This window comes from Betta splendens, chromosome 21, assembly GCF_900634795.4.
Source record: "Betta splendens chromosome 21, fBetSpl5.4, whole genome shotgun sequence".
NCBI classification, from domain to species: Eukaryota; Metazoa; Chordata; class Actinopteri; order Anabantiformes; family Osphronemidae; genus Betta; species Betta splendens.
The window spans coordinates 665,063-686,509 of record NC_040899.1 but is presented as its reverse complement, the minus strand read 5'-3'; the positions used below and the strand labels follow the sequence as shown (position 1 = coordinate 686,509).

General features: G+C 43.0%; 1 protein-coding gene across 4 annotated transcripts in view; it reads right to left on the bottom strand.

Annotated features, from left to right (window-relative positions):
* The window catches only part of ttn.2 (titin, tandem duplicate 2), a 186,214-nt gene that overhangs the window by 151,860 nt on the left and 12,907 nt on the right, over positions 1-21,447 (bottom strand). For all 4 annotated transcript variants that reach the window (XM_055505204.1, XM_055505205.1, XM_055505207.1 and 1 more), the window contains exons 23-42: positions 21,262-21,430; positions 19,471-21,164; positions 19,102-19,383; positions 18,721-18,987; positions 18,279-18,551; positions 17,930-18,193; positions 17,588-17,848; positions 17,157-17,417; positions 16,781-17,044; positions 16,399-16,659; positions 14,738-14,998; positions 14,331-14,591; positions 13,888-14,032; positions 13,491-13,659; positions 13,113-13,344; positions 12,722-13,006; positions 12,506-12,631; positions 12,156-12,344; positions 11,326-11,706; positions 10,377-10,427 (exon numbers count right to left, since the gene is read on the bottom strand). In XM_055505204.1, coding sequence (XP_055361179.1) covers positions 10,377-10,427; positions 11,326-11,706; positions 12,156-12,344; positions 12,506-12,631; positions 12,722-13,006; positions 13,113-13,344; positions 13,491-13,659; positions 13,888-14,032; positions 14,331-14,591; positions 14,738-14,998; positions 16,399-16,659; positions 16,781-17,044; positions 17,157-17,417; positions 17,588-17,848; positions 17,930-18,193; positions 18,279-18,551; positions 18,721-18,987; positions 19,102-19,383; positions 19,471-21,164; positions 21,262-21,430 — 6,096 coding nt within the window. The remainder of the gene's footprint in view (positions 1-10,376; positions 10,428-11,325; positions 11,707-12,155; positions 12,345-12,505; positions 12,632-12,721; positions 13,007-13,112; positions 13,345-13,490; positions 13,660-13,887; positions 14,033-14,330; positions 14,592-14,737; positions 14,999-16,398; positions 16,660-16,780; positions 17,045-17,156; positions 17,418-17,587; positions 17,849-17,929; positions 18,194-18,278; positions 18,552-18,720; positions 18,988-19,101; positions 19,384-19,470; positions 21,165-21,261; positions 21,431-21,447) is intronic.

The following is a 21,447-nucleotide window of genomic DNA, read 5'->3' as shown; positions in this document are numbered from 1 at the left end:
GGTGGAAAAACTGTTTTATGAGTCTGTTGCAAATAAGGTGATGGCCACACTGAAGTGGCAGAAGTGTGTATGAAATTATAGGGTGCACAGGTCACAGCATCCAGCACTAACGTCCCTTTAACTGCCAAAACAAAAGTTGGAGAGTCTGAGACTATAGCAGAACTGAGTCCACACAGCACCTTGCAACACGGCACTAGCTGCTTAGTTCTGTGTCGTTAAAGCACATTGCTTTCTGTGATACACAGATATGCTGCAGCTCCACTCTGTTCAACAGTGTGTGTTGGAATCTGTTTACTGCTTTGCTAATCCACGTTTGTCTGGGCTGGGCCAGAGGTGGTTCTGTGAGTGGCTGCCAAGAATAGAAGTATTATAGTGTGGAACTACAAAACAAATCATGAAGAATTACATTTTTTCTAGATTGGTTAAAGAAGCAACATGTAAAACACCCGAACCAGTACCAGAATGTCTAATTTTATGCAAAGTCCTCTTTTTAATGATAATACATTATTGTTAATTAATAATTAATATTTTTTTACTTTTTGTCTTACACGTGAGCTTTTAACATTTTATAAATCCAAATCAAACATGAAGATCAATCTTCAGCTTTGTGCAAGTATTCATTTTATTATACAAACGGAAACAACCCGCATCTGTACAAATAAACCATTCATTTCATGTCCTAACCTAAAATTACACGTATTTACAAGAACAAGTTCAATTTCTTTAAATGTTCCACAATGTTACCAGCATTTTAAATGTCCTGTCAAATTATTAAAAACCTAAAAAATCAGAAGCAGCACAAACTCACAAAAACAAATTCAAAACTAAATGTAAGCATGAATCTGTTAAATCACACCAAGAACCTTAACTTAATAATCCAATGTATTGTCGTCAAATTCAAAGACATCCCGAAATGGCCGAATAATAATTGCATTATTATTATTATTATTATTATTATTATTATTATTATTATTAATAATAATAATAATAATAATAATAATAATAATAATAATAATAATAATAATAATAATTGAATTGATAACAAAGATCACACGTTTGAAAATTAATTTTCTAATCTACAATGTCTGATTATATAAATGAATCTGTTTTATTCGTTTCCGTCTAACATTGATAGAGCCCAGATTTTATTCAATTCTAGCATCTTTAAAAATGTCCCTGTCACTAAAATCATTAGTTGACACACACAGTCGCCTTTTAACATCACATTTGCAATGTTCCCTAAAAGAATCAATGTGAATCAATTGTTTCAAACATGTACAAATTTCCAGGCTATTGAAGCTCAACTATGAGAAAATGATAGCGGAGAACCATAAAACTAAAGAAACCAGGATAACCTAGATTCAAGCAAATCCTGAAATGTAGCAACAATAAATGACAAAAGACAGATTTATAAAGATTAATAAACTAAACTCATTTCCTGGTTTAGTTGACTTCAGCTAAGTCAGCTAAGTGTGTGTCAGTAGCCTGGTTACCCAAAAATGATCTCTGCTTTCTGATTAATTAGATTGTGTTTACATATAAACTGATACAAAAATAAATCTATCTGTATCTAAACAGCTGCATTTCAAACACACCATGATGAACATTTTGTATGAACTGTAAAGTGGCTGACAAGCAGCTAAATAAACAAGCAACCCCTAAAAAACCTTTAACAAAGCTGTAGTTTCAATACAGCCCGCTGTGTTTTGAATCATACATTTGTACTCGCCAGCATCACTCTGTGTCGTGTTAGTTATGAGCAAATTGAAATGCCCTGTAGCCTTCTCTTGGATTATACACCTGCTGTCTGTGACAAGTTGTCCGTCTTTGTACCACTCAGCAGTGGGGCCTGGCTTCCCAGTAACCAGACACTGGAGGATAACTGGTGTCCCTGCTGCTGCTGTGACGCTTGTCAGAGGGATGATACATTTAGGGGGGGTTTCTGTTACCTGAAACTGAAAGCTACACATGTCTGACGACTTCCCCCTGAACTCTACCTTGTCATCTTTTGCTGGTTCCGCAAACACATCAAAGTTAATGTTGACATATTTCTCACCCTGCTCACTCATTTCACTGTCAGTGTTTGCCACCAGCCTGACTGCTCGCTGTGACTCATCTGCCTCTTGCTCAAATTCAAATTCAAGCTCAATTTCTGACACTTGCTCACCATCAAATGATGTGTTGCCAACTACCAAGTCAAACTTCTGCGGCTGGACTTTGGCGCTTCCAAGGGACACGGCTGTTAACTCCCTGCCTCTAGCTTTCCCAGAGAAAATCTTTGCATTCAACACTACCAGGGATGCCCTGCATAGAGTCTCCCCAACAATGTTAATAGCTCTACAAGTGTACACTCCGCTGTCCTGTGGAGTGACTTTACAGACCTTCAGGAAATGGTTGTCTCCATCTGATGAGGACATGCATTTTTTGTTACTTTGGGGAATCTTTTGGTCACCTTTGAACCACGATACAATAGGGGATGGAATTCCCATCAGTGAACATTCAAACAAAACAGTGGTGCCCTCTGGAGTTTCCATGTCACAGATGGGATTAATGAACCTTGGAGGCATTTCAATTACCTCAATAGCGATTTTTACATCATCATGCTCCTGGCTGACAAAATCTACAGCACCCTCTTCATAAATACTTGGTAAGACATCCAATGATAGAATCATACTCTTGCTATCAGCTGTGTACTCAGGAATAGTAATGATCTTGACCTGTTTCTCAAATTCTTTCACCTCTAATTCATCTAGTTCCACTTCGAGAAGAATCTCCTGAGGGGATGGGGAACGAGAGGAGTCACCTTCCTCCACATCAAACTCCATCACATGCTGATGCATGACAGCAGGTGGGGCAGGCATGAACTTCACTTCCTGTGATACAACTACTACCAACGCGACACTTCTAGCTTCTCCAACATAGTTTAAAGCCTCACAGATGTACTCTCCCTGATCAGCCTTAGTCACATTGTCAATTGTTAGTAGGATGCTATCGCCATCTCTCTCTATTTTGACTCTATCATCTGCCACCACTTGGGTTTTGTTACAGAACCATCTTACGTCAGGAGAAGGTAAACCAAACACCTCAGCAGAAAATTTTAGTGAGTCATTTTCAAAAACTCTTTTCTTAACAAGAGGCTTAAGGAAGGCAGGTGGGATGCCTTGCACCTTCTCTTGAAGGGTTGGGAGGCCTAAAGACCCTCTGCCTTTGGTGAAGAACAGATTTTCATGACCACCTAATCCAGGATGTGTTTCAATGTCCTCATCAGTGGGAGGGGTGAGGAACGGAACTGGGGACTCTCCCATGGAGGCTCTAGGAGGATATTCTACAGTGGAAAGGGGGTATTCTTGTGGGGTTACAAACCCAGCAGGAGCAATAGAACTGGGTGTCTTCAAAGACAGGGGAGACTTGGTAGAGCTGAAGGACTCTACATTTGGCTGTGAGACCTCAGTAGGCAAGCTTGGCGTGTAGAACCTCTCCGCTACCTCAGGTATCTCTTCACTAACAGTGCTGCCAATTTCTATAGACATCTCAGATTCAGGGGACAGCGGCCTTCCCCAGTCTGCTGGAGGGTTATAAAAATCATACACAGCCCCAAATGTGACCTCCTCAACCTCCATGTGGCCAGCCAGAGTCTCAGATGAGGCCTTGTCCAGGCTTTCTCCTTCCTGGCCGTGTGCAGGGGCATCCACAGGCAGACCAAGAGACTTGACTCTTTTGACTGCACCAGGTTTTACAAAACACAGTTCAGGTTCTTCTGGCACATCAGCCTGAGAATCTGGCATAGTAAGGGACACTCCACTGGCTGTGCAGTGCTCTGGGACAGAAATAAGCCCCCTGCCAGGAGATCCAGCCTCCTCTCTCACATGTTCCACCATTTCCTTACTAGGAGCTTTAGTATCTTGCTTCATGATTTCTTCTACTTCTGTCCACTCCTCTGCCAGACTAGTCCTACTAAAATCTTCTGCTTCACTGTGTACAGAGGCAGATGTTGCAGATGAAATCTTGTCATCACTTTTGGATGACTCACATAATCTTTTACACCGAACAGCTTCTTGGGTCGTAGCTGTGGCTGAAGTTTTGCCTTTTTCCAGCTGGAAAGAAATAAAGTTGCTAGTTCTGTCAAATGTACACACAGTTTCTCCTCTCACTGTCTCCACTTCAGAAGCCTTAATCTGAAAGTTATTAGGTTTTTGTGGTTTAGGCCTGATCAGCTCTGGAGATTCCTGCACTTCCTGTACAAACTGTTCAACTATTCCAAGGTTTTCTGCTCCCCCCTTAATGTCACAGGGTGTTGCATAGTTCACACTTTCATCCTCCACTGAAGAGATAGAAACAGAAATAGTTTGTCTTAAATCGGGCTCTGCTCTAGCAGGTCTAGACTTAGGAGAACCTGGGTTTAACCTGGGACTCCCTCTATGCATGGTGTCTGGTTTACCTGTAGTACTGTGTTCCTGTGGGTCCAGAATAACAGCAGCTGGACATATAAACTCCTCTGGAAAAAGGATTTCCCTGCTCTGTACCTCACCAGCCAATGTATTTGGAGAGTCTGACTCAAAAGCTTGTTTAATCTGAGAAACATTTATCACAACAGCGGAACCTTGCAGACCACAGCCAGATATAGTCAAATGCTCTATGGAAAGATCAGGATTGGCCTTTGGAGCTATGTCGGTGTGGGAGTGTTGTTTTTCTTTGGTTTGAATAATTCCTTCCTCAGTAGCAGAACTGACAGGTTTAGCAGGTTTGCTGAAATCATTAGTTATTCCAACAAGAGATTCCCCTATTCTTTCATCCTGTCCAGCACCACCACCTTCTGAAAACTCTATAGAATCTGCAATCAGACATGACAAATGAGACGTGCTTGTGACTTGTCCCAGCCCGTTCGTGGCTATGCATTTATACACTCCAGCATCACTGTATGTAAAGTTTTCAATATGCAGCCTGCAAATATTATCACACATCTCAATTCTGTATTTTCCAGATGTAATATCCAGACAAATCTCATTATGATACCATGCGACCTCTGAAGTGGGTTCACCCTTGATCACACATTCTAAAACAGCCACAGTGCCCACAGAAAACATTGCTTCACTGATGGCCTGGGGAGCTTTACTTGCCACATCAGAAGACAAAGTAAATTTGTGTTTAACATTCTGAGAAGCTCCTTCATCGCTTGACATGTCTGAAATTCTCTCTATAAAAGCCTTAGGTGTGTTCTCACTGCTCTCCTCCATCATCTCAGGTACAGGAGTTGCAGAAGTAATTCTGATTTCTACAGGAGAGGAGCTGAAAGACTTGTTAGACCAAAGGTGTTTGTGAATCACTGCCTGAGGGACCTGGAGCATCACCTTTCCAGAATTAACATGGAGCTTAAGCTCTTCGTCTATCATGCTCTTCAGGTTTTGCTCATCCTTTTCTGACTTTTCTTCTGTAACTACCACCTCTTGTCTTTTTTTTTGGATCTGGAGAGTGGCACTGCTGACAGACTTGCCATACTTATTGGTTAGAATGCATTCATATTTCCCCTCATGATCTGTGGTTGGATAAAAAACTGTGAGCCTTGACATGTTGGATTTGCTGACAATATCATAGTCAGGGTTGTCAGCCAGTGATTGGCCATCTTTAAACCAAGAGACTGCGGATGGAGGTTCACTCTGGAACTGGACTTTAAACTCTGTCATTTCTCCAATTTTTACTTTAACTGAAGATATTTCTTTCACAAATTGTGGACAATTTCCTTCAATTTTCACATTATAATTATGGTCTTCTGAGTACCCCTTCTTGAAAGTTCCAAGTTCGTGGTCTTTGGCAGGATTTTTCAATTTACCGCATAACAATTTTTCCGCTTTCTCACTGCCTGCAGCTGTAGCTCCGTCCTTGCTCATGGTTCTCTCATCTCTGACCTGGGCCTCGAATGGTTGGCTACATTTCTCCACTGCAGTTATTTTGCCACTCGTTTGATCTTTTCCAGAAGTAGATTCCAAATCATAAGAGGTGACAGTAGGTTTCCTGGCACACTGAAGCATCCCACCATGTGTGGTAAACGGTGAAGGTGTTTTTGTTGGTAAGGATCCACCAGTTCCTGCTGTATGTTCCGGTGGAAGGTGCCTGGAGTCACTGTCACGAGAGTCGAATGGTAATGCAGTCTCAGACTGTCTGCACTGACTATCTAAAGTCCATTCCATTTGCAAATCTTCTTTTTCAACAATATCTTGCTTCCATTTCAAGATGCCCTGAGCCACTGCTTTCTCCTCACTTATAAAGTACTCGCTCTCTTTCTGGAGCCTGGTCTCATGGTCCTCTGTGGTTGGCCAGGGCTCGTCATGTGATAGACATTCCTTCGCGACAGGAAAGGACCTTCTTGAAAGGACCTTCTCTATGGCCTTTCCTGTGGTTGTTTTCCTACTGCTGTCTAATTCAAAAGCTGGAACTGATTCTACAGTGGAGGCTTGTGAAATATCGTTCCTATTTTGTGTCATGCTACCTGCCTGAAGTGATTGATAACCCTCTACCCATGCAGACTCTGCTTTGGCAGTTTGCTCTTGTTCCATGAGAACATCCTGCTGCCATTTCATTATCCGCTGAGTTAAAGCCTCCTCTTCACTGACAAACTTCTCACTCTCATTCTTCAGCTCAGAAAGATTTTCCCTTGACAACTGAAGCTCTCTTGTCTTCTGTGTTCTAGCTTTTGTTGTAGAAGGTTGTTCTTCAAATTCTGTAGCTCTGACTTTTATTCTTGGTGATGACTTGGACATCAGGACCGGAACCTCAGGCTCAAGCTCTTGCCCTTTCATTTCAACACTGAATGGTGGGGCAGAAATCTTGCCCAGCTGCCCTTTAACCTTTGATTTAGGTGACATTCCACCATGGTCTACAGTTGCTCTTTTCTCCGCCACCTGCTGTTGGGTGTGAATCCTTGACTTCCACGGCTCTGCTGGCGCTGACAGGTCACTCTCAGGTTTGATTACCTCCCCTTCCAACATCTGCATGCCTTGCTGCCATTTACTGATTCGTAGAGCAAGGAGTTTTTCCTCACACTCCATTTGCTCAGCATCCAGGCTTTTCTCAAACTTAGCCCTTACAAACTCTTCTTCAAATTGCTTAGCTGTTTCTCTTTCTACGCCATCAGCTGCTACGACCCCACTTGGAAACCTCTCGTTGAAACATTTGTCTGGCCTCGACCTGTTTTTTTTTCTGGGTGACAACTCTGCTTTCAAGTCAGTTTCTCTATGTGGTAGTTTGGGAGATGTCTGTGCCAAAATATGTGGTGCCTCTCTTTCAATTTTCTCTAATTCAGCTTCCACTGTACTTTTCTCTTTAAGAAAGAATGTGGCTTCTACTTCTTCTTTCCTGGATTTCACAATGGTATATTCAGACACTGAAGGTATTGCAGCTTCTGAATCTGCTATCCTTGCATTTATACCAGGTGACCTTTGGAAAGAGGAGGGTCTACCATTGTCTCCTTTTTTTTCTGCCACCTCAGCATACTCCTTGAACATGGTGGGATCGGCTTTTGGTTGATATGTCTTCTGCTCTGACATCATACTGCCTTGCTGCCATTTTCTGATTCGTAGGGCAAGAAGTTTTTCCTCACATTCTATCCTTTCAGTTTCCAGGCACTTCCCATATTGAGCTCTCAAAGACTCTCCTGCACCTTCTTCTTCATGCAGTTTAAATTTGTTTGTTGGTGTAACTGCTTCAATGACAAACCTCTCTCTATGAGAGCTGAATGGGTTAGACCTGAGGGACTCTGTGAGAGATGCTCCATCTGGAACAGGCTCAAATATAACAGATTCCTTGCCTTTAGTATGTGTACTTTCATTATTTGCTAAAGCGTCACAGTATGTGACTTCAGGCTCACTTAGCTCTCTATTTGTAGTATCCACTTTGTCCGCTGCAACCAAAAACTGACATTCACTATCCATCTGCTTCAAACTATCACATGTTTGTAATTCATCTAAGCTAATAAACCTTTTATTCTTCACTATCTCTGAATTCTTTTCCTCAGATTTATTTTCTGTTTGTGTCACCACAGTATCAATCAGTTCCCCTCTCATGATCTGAATAGCTCTAGTTCTGGACTGAGGCTCAAATGAATGCCTCACACTGGTTTGAAAGGAAGCTCCACTTGAGGTTGTACCTTGAAATTCTCTTTGACTCTCCCCTAAATCGGATGGTTGATTAATTTGCTGAATATCAGGAAGAAAGGCAGGTTTGACCCTGAGCCTCTCTACATAGTCAGCATAGCTCGACTCACTAGCAACAGACTCTGCCTCGAACTCAGAGGAGGACATAGTGGAGATAGAAAGTCTCTTCTTCTGCTTCACAGCTTTTCGAAGTGTGGTAAGTTTAGTTCTTACCTCGTTGTGAAGGCTCTCCGTGTCACTAAACCTCTCACTGTACTTATCACTGCACCTGTCACTGAACTTGTCACTGAACCTGGCACCAGTACGACGGTCACAGTATATATCACTGAATCGGTCGTTAAAGCGTTCAGATCTGTCAAACATTGGGGAAGGGGATGGGGCACACTCTGAGGCAGTCTCCAAGTATTTGGACTCTTTACCTGACTCATTTTCTTTTGAAAGGGAACCAGACCTGAAGTACACTGTTCTCACAAGAGCCGTCTTAGATCGAGACCTTCCCTGGTGAACTTTAGACATCTTGTCAAAGGGAGACCCTACACACCTGAGCTCCACTCTGATCTTCCTTTCCTTTCTCTGTTCTGCCATGGAGTCTATGCTTTGATGGGCTTTGGCAGAGCATCTAACAAAGCCCAGGTAGTTAGCAGATTGCTCTTCCCTCAAAGACACCAGGAGTGATGCTGTAGACTCAGCAGAACCCTCTGTGTTTATTGCCATTACTTTATAACTGCCAGAGTCTTTTTCTTTGATACTATCTATAAGTAGACTTGTAGAGTGCATGTGGATTTTGTTGTCAATACAAATTCTGCGTTCATGCTCTTTAGGAACACATCTGTTATTATGAAACCAGAGGATAGTTGGTGGAGGGTAAGCAACCAGTTTACACTTTAATTCCACTGGTTCACCTTCCAGAACAGATTGGAACCTGAGTTTTTCAGTGAAAGAAGGTTTGATGTTCTCTGACCACGAGCTGATAGATGATGTTCTGCTAGAACAGCGATTGGCTGACACCAGACCATGATCTAGGAAGTCCTCAGTGTCAGAGAAGGCTCCTCTTAGTTCTCGAGCGCTGGTTAGTTCGGTGCTGGGTTGGTGTGTTCCTTCCTTGGATTCATGATAAAACAGCCCTGCAAGTCGAAAGAGACACTGGTCAAAACAACACAACCTCTTGGGATAAAGGAAAAAAAGGATGTGAATAAATCATTAATGGAATAAAATAATCATGCTGGGAGTCACAATGCCAGAAGAAATAATTTCACTCACCATATTTGTTCGAATAAACGCAAGACTTGATTCGTTTTATTAGAAATCTGCAGGAAGTTTTGATCCTTCGTCTGTGGAAACTTCTTCAAAACATGAATTATTTTAATAAAAATAAATTAATTATCATTAATGAAACATATTTTCAAGATGGGCTGCTAACATTCACTTGCTTTACTATTTAAGAATAGTTTTCGCTTTAGCCTAGAATATTCCTTACCTGACTTGCAGACAGAATAAACGCCCTTTCTAAGCCTTAGACGTATCAATGAGATGCAAAGCTCTCTGATACATTTTTCGTATTCTAAAATCTAAATGAAGCAGTAAAACTGTGTGGGAAGGCGTTTATTCGAACTAATATAGTTTACATGTGTTATTTAGAATGCAAACCACAGGAATCACATCCCACTATCTGCAAGCCAGGCTAAGAAATATTTTGCAGGAGGAAAGTATCAGGTCCAGATGCAGTACACCTCCATATCTTTTAAAGGCCTTTTCCAGCTGGCAAGCTTTAAAAGATATATGTCCTGTGCCTTGTCTAGGTGGAGATCAGAGTATCCGTCATGCCAAAATGAAACAAATATTTGGATGCAAAATTGCAAGAGTCAAAAACTGGAACAAGCAAGTTCGGTCAATACTCGTTTGAGAGAAACCATGTGGAATAAAAAGACAAAAATATTCCTCAAGACACGTAGTCAGACATGCAGCTGTAGAGATCAAATATGACTAAAGGACAGCTCAATTAAAGAGCTTTACAAAAGCAGGATGCAGGCCAACAAATTTGTATACTGTAAACCATTAAACATGCATTGACATTTACTTTTGTGTGTTGAGTTTTTATTCAAAGTCTAATTTTGTTGTAGCAATCTGGTCAGTGGACCTTTTTCCACATGCTGTTCATGTGCAATAACAGCCTGGTGATTCTGATACAGTACATGATGGGTGAGTGGTGAGAATCGAATGGGACCTTACTTTTGACTTCTTGCTTGACCCTGGTTTCAACCTGCTCTCTCACGTGAGTCACTGTGAAGGAAAGACAGGAATTCATTCAGGTTTGCGTAGGGTCCGTTTATATTCTCATGTTTTCATTTATTTTATTTCTGTCACGTTGTTGTAGTAAATGCAAATATTTTTACTTGCTTTTGTTTGAATTCCACCAAGATTATTCAATTAAAATCAAATATAGCATGTGAACTGAAACACTGTAGAAAAAGGCTGTAAAACTGTACCTGACTGACTTGACCAGTGCCTCTTTTTCACGGCCATGGCTATGACAACTATGCAAATGTTTAACCTCATATGTTAAAAGGGGGGGCATGCAATTCCACTTCCATTCGAGGACATCGGAGAGGACAGAGAGATGAACTTATTCCTGGCTTTGGGTGGAGAAAATAACAGGAATCTAACGGTGAGGTTAGTCAGAGCTGAAGGAATCTAAGGAATGTCCCAATCAACGCATGCTACATACTGTATTATACTATAGATTCACAGTTAATGGGTAAAAACTCACATACAGTATCCATACTTCTCTGACTCATCTTTGACTTTTTTAGAAGAGATGATACTGTAGCATTAGTTTGTTATAAGCAGTATCTATTGTCCTCAAGCTTGACTACTGTCACTAAATGACCAGTATCTTCAGTATGAGACCCGGATGTTACGTTTCTATATTATGCTATTTATCTATTATTTAGTGCAGATTCTAAGAAATTATGCCCTTTAAAATATTTTTTTATTGTTGCCTATTTTCAGCGGAACAAATTCATAGATTCATTCAAAGAGTTTCTTGTGGCTTTAATGAATATTCTAGCTGTTCTTTATTTCTTCAGGACTTCAGGTGCTGTTTGGACATGTTGAGCAGGTGTGGGAGGATGATTAAACGTGAGGAAATCTGGTTGCAGCCAGCAGGCCCAGGTTTTACCTTCTTCTCTGGTAATGCTGAGGGTGGCTGAACACGCAGCCTCTCCGGCATCATTGGCTGCCCTGCAGGTGTACTGGCCAGCATGCTCAGGGAAAGCATCCACTATGATCAGCGTTGCGGTGTTCGTCACGTCATCGAAATGAAACACAACATTCTTGCTGGGCTTAACCGGCTGCCTCTGGTGGAACCAGCTTATTTCTGGCTTTGGCAAACCAGACACGCATGCATGGAAGCGGGCCACTTCCCCGTGTGGCACTGAGCAGCTTTTGATTGAACTGATAAAACTTGGCTTTTGACCAAAGGCATGTTTCTTTAGAGTGTTGAGGCTCTTGGAGACGCTCCACTGAGTCTCAGAAGAACTGCCCACTGACTGATTTTGTCCTGAAACGAAGCACGTTCATTGGCTTTCATCCCAGTCAGCACAGATTCAAATCCACAAAGACTATGGCAGCGACAGGAGCCATGGCTGCTAATATTTTGTCAGATGCCCACCACTGAAATTATCATTTGCTTGTACTGGATTTCTATTTACGACCTTTCCAGGGTGTAGATGGCTGGGATAGGCTCCAGCGCCCCCGCGACACCGCATGGGACTAAACGGTACGCACATTTTATAACATAATATATAGTTCACTCATATCAGTCTATTGTTATGTCTGTCTTAAACAATAAATGTTCAAGATGTTAAAGGGGATCGTTGCAGCCCCCGAGCATCCACATTTGAGGAAAACATGTCAAAAACGTATACAAAAACGTATATGAGCAGGTAAGAATGTAGAATTGGCACAGTGACTGAATAATAAACCTCTGTTGGCTGTGAAGAAACTCACCGTCCAGTGTGAGTGTGGCAGTGCAGGATGCAGTCCCGGCGCTGTTAGTGGCCACACATGTGTACTCGCCCTCATCCTCTGGGTAAACCCTGGAGATTTCCAGCTGACAGCTGTCATCAAACTGAGACATCCTGAAGAACTCAGACTGCTTGATATCCTTCTCTTTGTGAAACCAGCTGATCTTCACATCTGGATAGGGGACAAAATGAATAGTTGTGAAGGCTCGCTTTTTCTCTTTGACATTTTTATCTTTTGTTCAAGAGAGTTTCATGCTCCCCCAAACTGTCAACACATTCTGTAAGAAACTTGTTGTGCTGAACCTTTACTGACGATCCGTGTAGTTTTCTTACCGTCTCCACGAACTCTGCACTGGAAGCGAGCTGGTTCTCCTTCACGGGATGAGGCGCTGCCAATAGGTGATATGACAACAGGGGGAGCAACAGGAGCTGCTGAATCCGGAGAAACTACTTCTGACACTGCAGCACACAAACACACAAAACCACATGTAAATATGATATCTTTTATATCTCTTCTTGTAAGTTGGCATCCACATTGACAGCTTTTACCTTCTACATTGAGAGCTGCCGTGCTCGTGGCGGTGCCATACTCATTTTTGGCCTCACAGTTGTACACAGCAGCGTCCTCAGGAAAGACTTCGATGAGCAGCAGTGTGTGCTCATTGCCATCATGGAGGAATTTGCACTTGAATCCTTGAGACAGCACCTGGGAGTTCTTGTACCAGAAGACCTGAGGCTGGGGGACGCCCCTCACCTGCACTGAGAAGCGAGCTGGTTTACCAGCCTCCACAGACTGTGGCTCCATGTGGTGGACTATCTGAGGAGGCTCTGGGACTGAATCAGACAGAAATAGTTCAATGAGGTCAGAGGAGAGATGACTTTACATTCTTCAGATTCAGTGAAAGCATTTTCTATCTTAAGGCCCTGCTGCTAGACTTACTGTTGACTTCCAGGTGCATGATGCTTCTGTTCTTGCCAGCAATGAAGGTGTACTCTCCAGCGTCGCTCCTGTAGGTTTCAGAGATTGAGAGGCGGTGCAGCTTCCTGATGGCCACATAACTGAAGCGATCCTCTACGGAGAACTGGATCTCCACGCCATTCCTCAGCCAGCGACCCTCCACATCATCCTCGTTAACTTCAAACTCAAAGGTGGACCTGTGTTTCTCTAGAACCTAGGAGGGAAAAAAAGAAGTAGAGTTCCGTTACAGAGATGCACCTATGGAGTCTGCTGATAGTGATCATTTGAGAAACAGATACTGATTTTATTATGTCAGTGAGTCAGCTCCTAAACCTGCACGCTAATGATCTGATTGCTTACCCAAATTTGGCGCTCCACAGGTTCAGAGATCCGGATATCACGACCTTCCACTATGAGGTGGGCCTTGGAGATGCTTGATCCCGCCACCACTGAATACTCTCCAGCATCTGACATGCGAACTGTCTGAATCAGTAGACGGTGAACATACTTCTCTGCTGTCACCACAAATCTGTGTGCACAAAACAGGCAGCAGCGATCAGCTACACACTGAGTTTAGGTCAAGGTCTTTCATAACTGAGTGTCTTGGATGTGTTTCAAAGATTCTGTTTAGTGGCAACACAAAAGGCTTAATCAAAACTGATAATGTATAGTGACTTTGAACAGAACAAGAACACGATAATGAACAGCTGCCACTGAATTGACCCTTCGGGACATGCCTCCGACAACTTTGACAGACCTTTCTTCAGACAGGTCCAGCTCCTGGCCGTCTTTCAACCACATCACCTGGATGTTTGGCTCAGAGACCTCACACTCAAAAATTGCTTTCTTCTTCTCTGTGATCTTTAGGTCCTTAATTTTCTTGGTAATTTCAATCACACGAGCTGAAAACACAATACGTTTTACAAATACATATAATACATACATAATATATAAATAATAAATAAATACAAAAAGCTTTCACTGAAACCTAAACCAAATATTATCAGTCAACCAGTCTGTAACTAGAAGTAATAACTGTCAGAATCATCCATTTATATGCGTGTCCACATACAGTACAAGGATAAATCCAGACATGCGGCATGCAATAAAGGTAAATGTCAGAACATATGATCTCATCACATGAAAAACCAAATATAAATACACAGTATATACAGTAGTCTCTGTATAAAATGCCGTTACCTTCAACAAACAGGTTGGCTGCTGTGGCAGCAGAACCGGCCACAAACTGGTACTCTCCTCCATCTCCAAAATGCACATTCCGAATGGTGAGGGAATGGGTGAGCTGTCGGCTGCGGACCTGACATCTATCTGACGACTTGATTTCCACACCATTCTTCAGCCATTTGTAGGTAATGCCCTCATAGTTCACAGTCACTTCAAAGGTGATGGTGTCTCTCTCCTGAGCGTTTAGGTCCTTTAGCATTGAGGTGATCAGGACCGCTAGAAAGTACAATTCTATCAACACAAATATTCTGATGGCACAGTTTATGTAAAAAACAAAAGTGAACAAATTAACATCGCATGAAAGTACTTTTATATAACACTGAGCCTATGGAGGCTTTATGTTGGTGTAAACGTAGTCTTACGGCTGACGGTTAGCGTTGCAGAAACTCGGTCATTCCCGCAGACAAAGGTGTACTCTGCTGAGTCGTCTCCACTGGTGTTCATGATCTTCAGCTGGTGGAGTCTCCCTTGAACCACGATCCTGAACTTCTCACTCATCTCGATCTCCACGCCGTCTTTCAGCCAGGTGGACGGCACGTTGAAGTGGGAAACTTCACACTCAAATGTGGCCACCTGGGTCTCTGCCACCTCCACACTCCTCATGGGTTTGGTGACTTGTAGAGCTGCAACAGGAGAGTCAGGACAAAGTTAGAGAAATACAAAAAACATTTTTATTATAACATTTTAATTGCACATTTTTACTAACAAACTAGATGGGTGTACTGTCGTCTTTTCTGTCATTTTTGGTAACGTTACAGTGCAATAATGTGTGAACTTTTAGTTTTTTTGTAACTAAACAAAGCAGCAAAACTGTCTTATTGTATTATTGATGTCTCTTATTGCTTCCTTCGGTGAGACCGCAACAATGACGCTCATCCTTTCACGTTGTAAATCCAAGCAATTAGCGGTGGAACATTGTAACAGTGGATGTCACTCATAGACTCATAGGAACATGAGTAGGAACCCTGCTCTGCCTTGCAGGCAGCAGCAGGGTCAGCGAGCCCATGCGTCCCACCCCACAGAGTGCATCGGTGATGGCCCTCTTTACGTAACAAAAGCGGCTCTTGGCAGGGTGCCAGCTGGAGTGTGCTTAGGGGTATATGTAAAGGTGTACGTCCTCTAGGTGTTCTAGTGTTAAAACTAGCATGCCTGGATTTTTCTTTCCCCCCTTAAAAAACGAGAGGGCAGTCAAATGTCTGCGAAGGTGTACCTGACATCCTAACTCAGGTGTGAATTGCTCCTTTTGTTACATAAAAGGACCACCACAGGGGGGAGCTGGAAGCTGTGGTGGGGGGAGCTCAACAAAACCTGTGGGAACCTCTGTTTCACTTTGCCATCTTAGAGACACATCAACACACCTGAGGTGTTTTCTTTTGGGAAATTTGTTAATTAAATAAAATAAATAAATAAAATAATAATTTTGCTATTTAGTGGGAGAGCTGGCAACAGCTTTAACTACTTCAGCTACTTTTAAGCTACAGAGACCATTTGAACTACAAGACAATCTTCAACTTTTCAACTATTAATTTATTGTTTAGCTTTTTAATATCTTAAATACTTTTTGAGTTATAGCATAGGGTGGTTTTTGAGGAATTCTCAGCTTTTCCATTAGTGTGTGGCTAGAGTGTGAAACGTTTTTTAAGGCAAGGTGTTTTCTTTTTACTTCGTCACTACAGCCACAGTTTTCACTCTGTGAACATAATTTTTTCACTCGTTCGTAGTCATACTTGTTTTCTTTCTAATGATGTGCCTGGTTAAGCCTTCACACCTTTACTTTAGTCTGTATCTGCCTCAAAGCTCAGAGAGTTCCCGAATTTTACTGCTCAAAAATCTAACTCACACCAGTTGCTTACAGTTTAGCAATTAATCTCACACACACACCTTTCAAATCATTTCAGAATAAAGCACCAATACAAATCTTTAGCTTATCTTTAACAGAACAGCTTTCTCGTTTTTCAAAGAAATTACTTTTTCTAGTTTCTATTGACTTCATGATAGTAACATATAGTGGACACATATGTACCTTCCACCATGAGCACAGCGCTGCACTGCAGGTGTCCAACCATAGCCGTGTACTCTCCTGCGCTTCTGCTGTCGACGTTCTGCAGAGTCAGCTTGTGAGCCTTTCTCTCTGACACAATCTTACACTTGTCACTGGACTTGAGCTCCACACCTTTAAACATCCATCTGACGGGAATGTTGTCATGTGACAAGCTCATTTCAAAGGAGGCAGTGCCGTCCAGCAGTGATGTCACATCTTTTATCTTCTTTACAATCTTTATCGCTGCAGAAATAGTAGAAGGTAAACATGATTCATCTGTTGTGCTGTGTTTAAAATACAGTAGAAATTAAAATGTGAACACAGAACAGAGTCCAGAGGCTTTAGACTGATTACTTCTACTCACTCTCCACATTGAGCCTGGCGTTGGCCGACAGCTTCCCCAGTTTGAAGGAATACATCGACTCATCTTGTGTGTTGCAGTTTTTGACCCTTAGGGTGTGGGTAACGCCTTCCGAGCTGATCTCAAATTTGTCGCTACTCTGCAGCTCCACGCCATTCTTGATCCACTGGGACCCTTTCACGTCAGAGTGGGTGAGCTCCAGTGTGAACACAGCTTCCTGGGTCTCAGTCACAGTCTGGTTCCTCAGGGTTTTCTTGATTTTTACCACTACAAGTGAAAAACAGAGTCTACCTTCACAGTCAAACTTCACTTTGTGACACTTCCTTATATTTGTGTTTTGTATGTCTATGTTTGGGTTTAGTGACAGTGTGGGACTCACCCTCCACCCTGAGGTTTGCAGTAGTTTTGGAGTTTGCCACCTGGTAGGTGTACTCTCCCACGTCCTGTGGTCTTGTGATCACAATAATGAGGCGCCTGATGGCACCGTTCACTTCGCTCACCAGGTTCTCACTGAAGTCTACAGGTTGTCCATTCTTCAGCCACTTTCCCTCAGTGCTGGCATTGGCCACTTTACATTCCAGCTCAGCTGTCTGCGACTCTGCCACAGTGACGTCCTGCAGGGGGTGTGTGATAGCCCCACCTGGTGACCAAACAGTGACAGTTGACAGTTTGTAAAGAGTCCAATATCGTACCCAAAGAGCTACCACATAACACATAAGACAAGGCCAATAACAGTAGTAATTAGTAGGAATAGGCACTGTTGTTCTAGAAAACCTGCAGCTGTATTAAATGTTAACAAGTTTAACTCACCAGACACAGATAGCTTGGCACTGGATGTCTTTTCACCTGCGTGGAACATGTAGTCACCCTCCTCGTCCTTCATGGTGTCAGTAACAGTCAGAGAGTGAGTTTTGCCCTTGGATTCTATCTTATATTTGGGTCCAGGTTTGAGCTGCATCTTCCTGAATGTCCAGACCGGGTCGACACCAGGATGGGATAGGTCAACACTAAAGGATACATTCTGGGACTCTGAACACACTTTGTCTTCCATATGCTTCACAATGTGCACCTCTGGGAAAAAATCGGTACCAGTTAGAACAGCGATTAGGACCACATAGAACTTGACGTGTCCAAAAATGAAATTTGCCTCACGTTCGATAGTCAGGCTGCAGCTAGAATCGACTTTGCCAACCACCAGTCTGTACTGGCCTTCATCTGAGGCATATGTCCTGGAGAAGACCAAGCGCTGCTTGGCTCCCTTTGCAACAATCTGAGTTCGATCACTGGCAATCAAGAGCTTATCATTGTGGTACCATTTAACTGAGGTGACATCTGGGGCTGATATTTTGGCCTCCAAAACAGCCTTGGTGCCTTCAATTGAGAACACGTCCCTCAGTGGTATCATAATGTCAATGGCTGTAGGAACAACAGAGATGTTGCAAGCATGATCACAGATGTTCAGTTTTAGTTCCATGCTTCTGGCTGGGCAAGACTCACTTACTTTGAACACTGAGTTTGGCGGAGGTCGAAATATCCTGGCTAGGAACCATAAAAGAGTAGGACGCAGCATCTTCTCTGGTGACATTCTCCAGTAGCAGCTTGTGAACCTGTCTGTCGATTACAATGTGAACACGGTCTGAAGCAGAAATGGTTTGGCCATTCTTCATCCAGGTTCCTTCAACATTCTCCTGGGAGAACCTGATCTCCAGCTGAGCAATGTCACCTTCGCAGACTGTCAGGTCAGTCAGGGGCTGCATCAGGGTCACTGGACGCACTAAAGGTAGAGAAACAGTTATTATCACAGTACACAACTGCAACATGCACATAAAAATACATGTAATGGAAAAGAAGTCCTATATTTTCATTTGTAAACTGTAGTACCTGACTAAAATTGGGGTGCAGGTAAAGTACCATGATCGTGGGGGTAACACATTCATGCTTACATTTTATTCTGAGTGAGGCACTGGTTTTCAGGTCTCCACATACAAAGCTGTATTTCCCCTGATCCTCTTTCCTGACATCCTTGACAGAGAGGATGTGTCTTCCTCGGCGAGAAGACATGACGTGTTTACTGCTGGGAGAGAGCTCCTTGTCTCCAAAGAACCAGCTTCCCTCAGCATCCTCACGGGACAGCTCAACCTCAAACTCTCCAGCATAGGTCTCTGGTATTTCAATGTTCTCCAAATGTTTGACGAGCTCCAGAGAAGCACCTGGGAAGAATGTCAATATCAATAAAAGGATTATTCAGCAGTGCCAAAGTAAACTAATATAGCTAATATAGACAGCTAATATAGCTAATATAAACAGTTTGATGTAACTGTTACCTTCTACGTAGAGCCTTGCACTGGTCTTTACATTCTCATCATCTACAAGTACACAAGTGTATTCTGCAGCATCCCTCATTTCAATCACAAGTATAGACAGGAAGTGAACCTTCCTGTCAGAGTGCATCCTGTATTTGTCTCCGGAGAAGATCTCCATGTTGTTCTTGAGCCATTTGACTTTGACAAAGGGTTCACTGGTTTCACACTCGAAGGTTACCATGGTGTCCTTCTCATTGGCACTGGCATCCTCCAGGTTCTGGCTGAAGTTCACTGCTGCCTTGGCTGTAATGAGGAAATATGAAATGAGACCTTGAAAGAAAACAAAACACAAGCATGTAACTGGAAAGCTGTGACTGGAAGCAACCTTACCTTGCACTAGCAGGAAGGCATGGCTTGATGACTCTCCAGCCACGTTAATAGCTTTAACCATGATGCTTGCAGAATCCTCTGCTATGACATCTCTGATAACCAGTTCACAAACATGATCCTCTGGCCAGTACCAGTAAATACGGTCAGACTTCTCCAGCTGAACTCCATTTTTGAACCACTGGCACTCAGGTTCTGGTCTGCCAACAACTCTGACTCTGAAGCGAACCTCTTCCAGTGGAGCGACAGTTTTGCTGGTGATGCGTTCCAGAATCTTCGGTGCTTCCATACTTGGGGATAGTTGGACTCGTTCGGGTTTGATAGTGGGGATAGTGATTTTGCCCTCTTCTTCCATTTTTCTCCTCTCAGCCTCTTCTTTCTCTTTCATGTGATGAAGAAGTTCTTCCTTGGTCTTCTTTAGTAGATCTTCATAAGATTCATCCCTTTTGCGAGACTTGAACTCCACAGCAGATATTGACTCATAGAAACCTTCTTCTGTTCTGCGCTTGAATTTGCTTTTCAGCTCATCTGACTCTTCTGAGGCTTTCTCATGAACAACTCTTTGTGTCTTACGCAGCCGAACAACCTCCCTGTCCTGTGAGACCTCAGTAGCACGCTCAATTTTCACAACATCAAATCCAACTCTGCCAGGCTCATGTAAACTCTCTGCAGCCTTTTCTGGAGCACGTCGCAAAACAGATCTAAAGTCTTCTTTCTGTTGGATTTCTAGCTTCACAGTGTGCTCACTTGTGCCCAAAGGATTGTCTGCAACCACTCTGACATCTCCAGAGTCATATGACTTGATGTCAACAATCTCCAAATAGTAAATGCCGTCATAACGAAGTCTGTATCTTTTGCTTTTGCGGATAAGTTGTCCATTGAGGTACCAGTTAACCTTGGGGGCTGGATAACCAGTGACTCTACAGCGGAACCGGGCAATGTCACCTTCCAGCACTGTGGCTGGTTCAGGTAGCAGGACTATTTCAGGCTTGGTCTTGTCAGATTCATCATCAGCACCGACTCCAGATGGTCCTCCCTCATGAGCCAATCGCTCAATCTCATCAATTCTGTGAGCTCCCTTCCTGCCTTCAGGCAGCTGTGTTTCCTCAACGAGTCCCTTCTCGTCCTTAACGATCAGGGTAGCTGAAGTCTGGTCAACTCCAAACTTGTTGGTGGCTCTGCAGGTGATGACACCACTATCTCTAGCATAAGCAGCTTCATAGTCAAGGCTGCAGTAGCCAAATTCGTTGACCATGCGCAACCTGTTTGCAGCTGCCAGGGGTTTGCCATCATGGAGCCACTCCACTCCCATGGTGGGGTCGCCAATAGGAGTAAGTCTACACTCAAAATGAGCTGGGCCAAACCGTTTCATGCGAACAGAAGTCAGCTTCTTTTTGAACTGTGGCTTCTGCTGCTTCTCTTTGTCATAGAGGTCGCCCTCCTCCCACTGCTCCTGACCATACCTCAGATGAAGAGGCTCCAGTTCAGGAGCTGCGATCTCTTTAGCTCTGTAGGTACCTTTGGTAATAATGAGCTTTCTCTCGGTTTGAGGAGCAGCAAAGTCCACTTCAACATTGACTCTGCATCGAGTGGTGTCTCTACCAGCCTTGTTAATGGCTGTGGCTGTGTACCAGGCACTGTCTGAGCCAGCCGCTGAGGGAATCTGGACCTTGGCCTCTCCTTTAGTACCATCGATCCTAAACAACATAATTCAAATAAAGCATTTATTTCAATACTCTTAAGCTGCGTATAGTTGATTTTCAGACTAAAAAATTATTTATTAAATATGCATACTTAATTTGTGGATGCTTGTGTGGAGTGATGATGTCACTGTTTTTCAGCCAGACAATATCAGGCAGGGGGTTTCCAATGGCTTTAACAGCCAACTCAACCAGAGTGCCCTGCTTTACACTGATGTTCTTCAGTTTCTCTACAAACTGAGGCCGTGTCAGGCTTTCACGGGCTGTAGCAAAATATTAT